At 41.4% G+C, this 10,203-nt stretch overlaps 1 protein-coding gene across 1 annotated transcript; it reads left to right on the top strand.

Moving 5' to 3' along the window:
* The first annotated feature begins 3,279 nt into the window (after positions 1–3,279).
* On the top strand, positions 3,280–8,673 carry nlrc3l1 (NLR family, CARD domain containing 3-like 1). The gene is made up of 7 exons (XM_035625063.2): positions 3,280–3,400; positions 4,000–4,264; positions 4,370–4,471; positions 4,650–4,727; positions 4,844–4,952; positions 5,058–5,298; positions 5,404–8,673. Exons 2-7 carry the CDS (start codon positions 4,086–4,088, stop codon positions 6,996–6,998), a joined length of 2,304 nt encoding a protein of 767 aa, XP_035480956.2. The 5' UTR covers positions 3,280–3,400; positions 4,000–4,085; the 3' UTR covers positions 6,999–8,673.
* The last annotated feature ends 1,530 nt before the right edge of the window (positions 8,674–10,203 follow it).

Below are 10,203 nucleotides of genomic sequence, written 5' to 3'. Positions count from 1 at the left end.
ACTAACGATATTAACAACAATAATCAACAACTGCAGACAAGAAAAGCAAAACATCAAGAAAAATAATCTATACCGCTTTATCCTTTAAGGGTCGCGGCGGGCGCTGCAGCCAATCCCAGCTGACATTGGGCGAGAAGCGGGGTTCACCCTGGACAGGTCGCAGGGCCAACATACAGACAACCATCAACACTCACATTCACACCTATGGTCAATTTAGAGTCTCCAGTTAACCTAACCCCAATCTGCATGTCTCTGGACTGTGAGAAGCTGTAGTACCCACAGAGAACAGGATATTAACCAAGAACCTTCCTGCTGTGAGAAGGTTCTTGCAGTGACAAAGCTGACCACGACACCGCCCTGCAGCCCAAGACAAAATCATTTAAATCAAAGACAGCGAATAAAATATTACAATTTCTTACAACTCAAAACAGTTGCAGGTAATGGTAAAATTAAAGGATAAAAGAAACATACAAGCAATAGCTAAAAACTCTTATATCAGTCAACAAAAGTAAGTTTTGGAAGTTGATTTAAAAACGGACAGTGACGTTTCTCAAATGCACTACTTCAGAGGGCTGGGCTGTTAAAGGCCCTTTAATCCTTGGTTTTCAGTCTTGACTAAAGAATATCTAACAGCATCTTATCAGAAGATCTCATACAGGCCACTGAGTACTGATTCAGAAGCTCGGCCAAGTAGCTCGGTGCCAAATCATGCAGGGCCTGGAAAGTCAACAGCAATTCTTCAAAATTAATCCTAAACCACACAGGCAGCCAATGAAGGGAAGCTGAAATGGGGCCGATATGATCATGCTTACATGATTTTGTCATGTAAGCCGCATTTTGAAAACAATGAAGCTGAGCAATCATGCTGTGGTTCATGCATGTAAACACTGTATTACAGTAATGCAGATGAGATGTAATAAGCATGAAACGCTCTTCATAAAAAGGAAAAAATAGACAATCTAATTCTGAGCAATCTAAGCAGTGTCCGTGGGCCAAACTGAACCTGGTATAAACTCAAAATGTGTTCAGTGTTTTGTCATTGAGCACACCGGAATTTCCCAGCTTGGGATGAATAAAGTAACTATCTATCCATCTATCTGAGTAATGGTGTCGTGATTGCCTCACCTATAAATCAAAGTTGTCTTTAATAGTGCATGTGAATGAATGTGAATCTTTAGGTTGGGCCATCTAAAAACCTTCCAGTGGCACCAATCACTACCAGCCTATTACTGGCCCATAGGGTCCACTGCACCTCACAGATTCCATCCCCCTCCATAAAGAATGAGTCCATCCAACCAGAAGGAGTCACTCCAGTGCCACAATAAGGACATGATCCCTCGCTGGATGTCCACCCATGGACACTGTGAGCTGACTAAGAACCACTGCAGCCATGAGGAGTAGGCCCAGATCTACGTACTGTAGTTGCTGGTGAAATCGTTTAATGACTGTCATGGAAAGGGCTCAAGCAGTTGCATGATGGATCCACGGATGCATCCACTTGTGCTCATGCACAATTGACAACACTGATGGCAGATACGCTAATGTAAAGAAGAGTCTCTTATTTATATTTTTTACACACAGCAACAAAACAGCATGAGCCGTAAATAAAATCTATTCAGCACAGTGCTAATTCAGACACTCCTTTGTATCTCCTTGCACTCCCTCGGGCACTAATCACCCCTCATACCCCCACCGTCTTCTCCTGCCGCCTTTGTCACTGCTCACGCCTCCGTCACACAAAGCGCAGTGTAGTGGAAACTCGTTGGGGTCTCGGTCGCCAATGAGACCAGGATGCTGACACTGTCCCGGCTCCATGATGTAAACATCGACTGCATGGGCACTTATTGAGATGCAAATGCTATAAACGGAATTTAAAACGATACAGATAAAATCAAATGAAAACATGCAATGTGATTAGGTTAAGTCAATTGTTTTGGGGGTTTGTCTGTTTTTAGATTAACAACTCATCCATTGTTTTTTGTAGATAATTATTTAACTGCACAAATTCATAGTTTATCTTTTTTTTTCAAAGCCGTGTTTCATCTAAATTACATCAAATCAAAAGGCTACATTTTAATCTCTCCATAGAGTAAAGAGCATGATGTGACAAAAAAGAAGAAAAGACATGCCCCTAGCCAAGATTTTCCTGAAATGTTAAAGTGTTGCCTATAGTAAACAAGCAGCTGTATTGGGCCAATGCAGCAGAGAGCTCAACGTGTCAGTGTAAGTGACACTGGCATCGAGGTAATCAATAATCATAAATAAATACAGAGACTGGGTAATAGGTTTCTGCTGAAGAAATTGAAATCAGAATATACACTATCGATATAAAAGCTCTTATACAGCTCTTATACCAGCTGCAGACTCATTTCTTTTAACCTTTATGAATCATATTTTTTCAGTATAGCCAGAAGAAGATTGCAGCACCGCACTGGCCATGCTCACAAACACTCACAGTAGTGGTTGTTACATTTGATGTAATTCTTGTATAACAGCGGCGCCACAATATAAATCATGGTGGAAAATATTTGCCTTGCTAAGGGAGGCAATATGCAATGAATTACCTGTAATTACCTGCAATGAAAGAATTGCTCTCACAAGAGTCAGTACTCCTCATTAATATTGAGAAGACCTTGATGAAAACTTAATTTATTGCCATACAGATGACTTCCACCAAAAATAGTATTATGATAATGAAAATGATAATGATAATTTGCTGTTGGGCTACTCCACTACATTTCAGTAGTCAGAATTATATGTTTACTCTGCCACTTTTGTTTGTCAGCTATTGTCACTTTCAGACTTCACATAAAATATTTGAAATACAAAATAATTGATCAGCTCATAAAATATGATGCCATGTTATAGATACAACCATCCAACAGTATTCACAGTAATGAATATTACCTCCCTCTAAACTAGCTACAACATTAAAATGCTGCAGATACATTAAGGCACTAGTAATAATAAAATAATAGTATGGTAAACAAAATTAATAGGTCCTCTCTGCATGAGTACACTTAATTTCAATACTATATTTACATTTGTAGGTTACTTAAACGTCTGAATAGACCACTTTTACTTGTAATGCATTACGGCACACCATGTGTTTTTTCTTATTTAGATAAAGTATCTATTAGTGATAGTATTAAATACAAGAGTATTTCATGTAAAATAAAAAAGGGAGTTTTTCCACCACTAACCAATCCCCCTCCTCCAGCTGAAGAAAGCAGAAAAGCTGGCTCATGTTTTTCTCTCTTCCGGCCACTAGGCGGCGGAGTCTGCTTGGTAGTGTTTTGCTAAACACATATCTGAAGAAGAAGATGCAGCGGAGGGGAAGAGGAAGTTGCAACTTGTGGAAGGAACAACTTGTGGATCAGCGAGGCGATATGAAATGAAGGTAACTTATTTACTGTTGTGATAAATTACAAGTGGTTGATTACAAATTGTGTGTAATTACCAGTGCCGTTTTGTTCTTCATCTACCACAACGTGTAAAAAAATAAAACCTTTGTTAGATCAAGTTAAAAAAAATCTAAAGCGCAGAAAGCTCTGTGATTATCAGAATCCTGAAATACAACCATTTAGGGAACTGTTGTAATGCTGTTTGCAAAAACATGTTCAGCTGATTTCCAAAACCCTATAGTGAGTAACAAGCATTTGAACCTGCTGAGCGTGGGATGTATTTATTTTTTAAACTTCATTTGCAAGCACAGGATTATGTGACTAAAGGAACGGTTTCGTGTTTAGGTAAGAATTTCGGGTTTTTTTGGTCGAAACTCTGAAAACTGAGCTCAGGCGATCTTAACATAGCACAAAAAATACAGTTTTAATGTTATCAGGGTTCATTGTCAAATAAGTTTAAAGTAAATTTAATGGGCAAGAGTATCTGGTTTGTTGTCCTGTTGTTTATTCAGGAGGATTTGCCTCCAATAGAGAATTTGAGAACTTCTATATGCTGATATTTTGTTCCATGTCTGTTGTTCTTCTGCATGTACAGACAGGTTAGTATCCAGAGACCTTCCCTGGGAGAACAAAAAGCGATCAGGGTTCACTAGCTCATCATTGGCTGACACTCTCTATGACATGATGGATGACACTGAAATGGAGGCGCTGGCCATGTCGTTAGACGGCTCTTCCCTTGGGGATGCAGCGTCTGGTAGAAGACAATGGAGCGTGTCCAATGAAGACGACGAAATCTACTACATCCCTGAGCGAAGACCATCTCTGGACCTGGGACAGAGTCTGATAGATACCAGCCACTGGTACGGAAGCAGAAGTAGAAAAATAATTAGCTAGTCTCTCCCTTTTGTTACTTGGCCAATAAGCAATTAACAAACAATCGCCATCCTTCATTTTGTGTTTTTCAGGCATCATGTGGAACGGGCCCCGTCTCCAGCTCTGAGCTATATGTCGATGGCAACTGACGAGAGCACTGTAGAAACGGGTGGCAAAGATGGATCTTCCACAGGGTACAAACAAGACCATAAGTATTCAGCAAAGCTTAAATCTCTCCATACATTCATGCATCCATCACATTAAATCCAGGCAGCAGCTGTGTCTAACAACATACTGCAACTCGTTGTCACTTTTACTCTATCCAAGGAGACATCTCTTGCAATACAAGTCCTCTCGTCTGCCTGCTTTTAGGGTCCAGCTCGACAGACAGGATTCATACTCCAGCTGCTACTCCGTGGACAGTGACAATTGCGAAAATATAATCCTCAGGTAAGAAACACACCCACAGCAAGGCACTGTGTGTGTGTGTGTGTGTGTGTGTGATTACAGTACATAGTAGACTGACACTAACACATGTTTAAATCCCTCCACTGTGGCCCCGCTAGGGCGAAAAGCGAAGACGATGCTGTCTCAGAGACTTCTGACACACCGCAGTCAATCCATACCACCAATGAGTTTACTTCTACTTCTCTGACGGTGGCATTCACCTTCAAGGTCAGTCTGTGTTCTCCAATTGTTTTTAACAGTTTGAAGGAAATTGCATACAAAACACTCTTCGGTCGACAACTGTTCTGAGTTTCTTCTGTCTTGTGGAATCAGGCCATCTGTAAAACCCTAGGGAAGATGACAGAGGGAGCTCTAAGGACATTCAAGATGGCGCTGTGGCAGCGTTACCCACAGTCTTTCAACACTCCTCCCCAGGACATGGACCTTGTGGACCTTGTGGACAGGCTGCTGGAGTTTTACAACCTTGACATGTCTTTGCAGATCACCAAAACTGTTCTTGAGGATATGGGGCAGAAAAAGATGGTTGCTTATCTCCAGACTTTGTGCCTCAGAAGTAAGTACACTCCCATGTGTCTTAATATCTTATTACTGTTAATTTAATCATAACAAAAGAAATGGATGACATATATAAATATGTATATTTTTTTCCTTTTTTAAGATGAAATGCGTCATGATTTGAGTGAGACTCTGAAGAGGACATACAGTGAAGTATGTGAGGATGTAGACATGCAGGAAAAGAAGAGGCCCTTTGACGACGTCTATACTAATCTCTACATTTCCTCAACATGTGACAATGGCCCGAATATTGAACATGAGGTCATGACCATAGAAAAACTGAACAGCAACCAGGAAGCAGAGATACGTCTTTCTACCAAGGATATTTTTACCCCTGAAATGCTGGAGCGCTCAAACACAAAGATAACGTTGCTCACTGGACCGGCAGGGTCAGGAAAGTCAATGGCGGTCAGAAGGTTAGTCCTGGATTGGGCCGAAGGGCGAGCCCACCAACACGTGTCTTTTTTGTTTCCTTTGCCGTTCAGAGAACTCAAACAGTTTGAGGGTTCTCAGCTCTCCCTTTTGCAAATAATTCAAAAACTCTACCCAGAAACAGAAAAGCTGAGGCATGAGGATTACAGAAGCGAAGACTGCAAAATACTGTTAGTCTTCGACGGTCTTGACGAGTACAACGGTGTCCTCGACTTTGAGAACACCGGGCTCGTAAGTGATGTCACAGATCTCACCACCCTGAATGCCATTGTGGTCAACCTCCTCCGAGGGAAGCTGTTCAACCACGGCCTGTTCCTGATCACTTCTCGGCCGCAAGTAAAGTTCCGCATTCCCTGGGATACGCACTATTTAGAGATAGAGGTGCGTGGATTCTGTGACCGCGAAAGGGATGAGTACTTTCACAGGAGATTTACGGACCCAAATCAAGCAGCCCGAGTTATTGCACATATTAAAACTTTCAAAACCCTTGGCATCATGTGCCACCTGCCCTTGTTCTGCTCTCTGGTTGCTGATGAGTGCCATCACATGTTTAGGGAACAGGGGACGGGGGCGGAGCTGCCCAGGAGCATCACTTACATGTACACAAAGCTAGTGCTCCTGCTCACACGTCAGCGTCGCACATTTAGAGCTCCAGACAGTAGCCCGGACAAAGAGAGAGACTTCCTTATGCAACTTGGAAAGTTGGCCTTTGACATGTTGGAACAAGGCCAGTTCCAAATGACCAAGCTCGACTGGAAAGACACTGGAATCGATGAGAAGGAGGCAGTGAACAACAGTGGCCTGTGCACACAGTATCTAATTAAGCCCAACGTTTTGTTTCTTGAGGAAGTCCTGAGCTTTGTCCACCCCACCGTGCAGGAGTACCTGGCTGCCCTGTATGTGTTCCTCTCCTTTACAAACCAGGGAAAGAACATTTTTGAGCAGCATTTGACAAAAAAGCTCATGGGGCTATTCAAGGGGCAAAGAGTCATGGAGCTGTACAAGAGTGCTGTGGACAGGAGCCTGCTCTGTGCGGACGGTAAACTGGACATTTCCCTACGTTTTCTGTTTGGAATGGTGCACGAGACCAACCTGGAGCTCCTCCGGCCGCTCTGCACTTCTGCAAAGTGGCCAACGGTGATCGAAGATGCTGCTGCCCTCATCAGGAAGAGGATCAGAGAAAATCATTTTCCTGGTAGGAATAACAATTTGCAGCACTGCCTGGAGGAGCTGGGTGTGTTAACGTCAGAGGCAGCGTCCCAGTGACATGATCGCTGAACAAACACTGATGTGTCTCAATGCTTTTCAGTTTCAGTTGGAAGGAAACTGAGCTACACGTCTGCACGTCTTGTCCTGGGGTGTATTCCAGGAAGCAGGTTTTAAAAAAACTCTGATCTACTCTGAGATGGGGAACTCTTGAGTTTTCGTTTCTAGAACAGCTATTCTGAGTTAGTTAGATCATGCTGACTTCTGCTTGTGGCCGACCACTATAAAAAGCCATCATCAATGGAGCTCCGATACGAGTCACCAGGAAAACGGAGGCTAAAACAAGGTCTTCCTACGTCATGCTGTCAGAGTTGGAGATACAACTTTGTGCTTATGGAGAACATAAGGACATTCTGAGAAAGCAGAGCATCGCAGATGAGGAGAGACAGGTGGTGTGGGAGACAATTACTAAATAACATAAACAATGAATTCAAAACTATATTTTCTCCACCAAATTTTTGTATAATGATGCTGTAATGGTCAGTGACGCTGTCCGGTGCGCAGGCGTCTGGGGTTTTCAATTCTGGTTGCTCACGTCTGAAAAACGTGCAATGTTATTTAATTTTTTTTAATTTAGGTGCAATCCCTTGGGCATAAAAATAAGGTGGCTGCAGCTGAAGATGAATTATAAGAATATAGTGCAGATAGGTAAGGCATATGAATGAATAAATCAGATTTCACATATTAAACAAAGAAAACATCTTTGGCTATGTCAACTTGTTGTACAGAAAACTCCTGTTCCGAAAAAATCTAAGGGCTATTAAAATGCTGGAAATAAGGACGGAGAATATTGTTCAGATGTGATATATTGTGAGAGAAACGGTAAAGTTCTACCTTTAAGTAGTCAGGAAATTAAAGCATCTATACGAGGTCTCAACATCCTCTCGTGACGTGAGGCTACTGAATTAATTCTGCTTCCATATCGATCGGGTTGAAGAAGAAAGGACACCTCATTTTTTGACAGCTAGATCAGGTTCAGGAAAAGGGTGGAGTTAAGGAGAAACTCGGCATTGTTTTTAAAGAAAACCTGCCAGCGAATAGATTAGGTTGACAGAAGTTCACTCGCTTTCTGGAACAGAAAACCCAGAGTTTCCCTCTTTTCAGGATTAAAAAAAACCTGGATTACCCCCCTGATGGAGAATCATGTTTCTCTCCTATTCAACCAATATGTGCACTACTGGTTCTTTAAAGCTCTATTGAGCCAAAAGTTATCACTTTTTAGTTCCAGAGTAACACTTATGTACCAAAGTGTTTTCCAAACAAGAAAATGTAATTTGATCAGGTTAATATTTTTGGGATGTAATACTGTACATAGTACATACATTATTAATTATTGCTAGTGTTCTGCTAGATTCCAGATTTCAAATAGCTTTGTAACACAACATAAAGAGGATTATGAGGAATGTCTGTGAGCCCCAGTGGTTACTGGTAAATCATTGATGGTAAATGTGTGAAAACTGAATTATTCTGCACTTAAATTCATTTTACACACGTATCTGACGTTCACCTCACAACCAGACCGTTGGTCTCGGTCTACATGCATGAGACCAACACTACGGTAGAGACAGTGATACCCATTCACACTAAAGTAACCTGTTTGTAATAAATGGTACAATAAATAATAAATCTATAATAAAAAACAACCACAGGGTTAGAGTGAAATGACTTGATTCAACTTTGTGTTATCGTGGAGTATATTTTCATTGTGCTTCAGCGGCAGACAAATTAGAGATCGCAAACAGCCAGACACTGGAATGATACACAACCGTAGCAAAAACATTGTTACAATATTCTGGCTATATTCTGCAGTTAAAAGGCAGAACCTCGTGTAAATTACAGTAATCTATAGACAGTTTATTAATAATAATAATAATAATATATTGAATTTATAAAGTTTACTGTATCAAGGCTACATTCAGTTCCACATTGAAATGATGCATCGGGAAAGTTAAGTTGACTTTCAGGTGCTGTATGGTTGCACCTTGTTTCCCTGTATTTATTCCTTGACGGATAAACAGAGGAAATTACCTTTTTTGGACCATGTTGTCCCACACAACACTGTGACATCCAGTAATACATAGACAGATAATATTGATTCCTTCCAATATTCATTATTTTGCAAAATAAAAACGTGTCTCACAATAATCCATTAGTGATAGGGCACTGACATTCAGTGTCTTTTCCTTTTTTCTCTTGTATTACAACCACAGCTTGCCACCGCGATCTTTATGTGCTTTTGGGCAGTTCCTTCAGTGCTCGTCACAACGCAGGTGAAGGTGGATTTGAAGTCCTCTGATGTGACATTCTTCAACAGCAAACTCCTCTGGATGATTGTGCCCTCCTCCAAAGTTGATCTAAAACAAAACCCCCAAAAAAGAAGATAGTGATTACAGCCTACCTGCAGGTTTACAAATCAAATAATCATCAAATCACGAAACATTCTGCAGAACTAAATTTGAAGGATTCACAGTGGCTTGACATCTAAAAAGTTAAATGGCCACAACGCTGTGCTTTGGCAACTTCCATGTTAGTGTACATATCAAAGTCCTAATACTCACTCTTCTGATTCCACCATTCTGCCGCTGCTGGCCGTTTCCTCGGGGAACGAGCCATTGACGAGCCAGTAGCTGAGTGTCACACCGGCTTCACTGTTTGTAAATGCGTCACAGTGAAGAACCAGTGGCTCACCTGTGAGGCACAACACACCCAGGCCACAAACACAGCCTCAATACATGTACAGAAACCCTGATGGCTCGAGAACTGTAAATAACATGTAACACTTCATAGCAATTGGTAATTTCTTTTGTGCAAATGTTACCTGGATGAGCTTTCATTCTGACCTGATCTGCCCCGATGATGTGTGGAAATCCATCCATAGAAACTGAAGAACACATTTATGTCAGCACAAACACTGAATGACACAAAAACACTACTTTGTCTCCCACAAAACACATACTGTACCTGGAAATCCATCTGCAAGCAGCAGACACAGAGATCCCAAGGCTGTCGCAGGGACACAACATGTTAACAGCCAATGCCATAATACAGCAAAAATTAACGAGTTGGTGTTATTAAATATTACCTTTGACAACAGAGGACAGCTTCATATTGATGAGTCAAGTGAGAGGTGTTCGCTGGTCACTGCCGTTTGGAATTGCGATATATATATACAGTACACACCGAGATAATTCACTTCCTCTACACC

The sequence above is a fragment of the Scophthalmus maximus genome, chromosome 2 (genome assembly GCF_022379125.1).
Source record: "Scophthalmus maximus strain ysfricsl-2021 chromosome 2, ASM2237912v1, whole genome shotgun sequence".
In the NCBI taxonomy this organism is placed as follows: domain Eukaryota; kingdom Metazoa; phylum Chordata; class Actinopteri; order Pleuronectiformes; family Scophthalmidae; genus Scophthalmus; species Scophthalmus maximus.
Note: the sequence above shows the minus strand (reverse complement) of the source record. Positions and strands in the feature narration are given on the sequence as shown.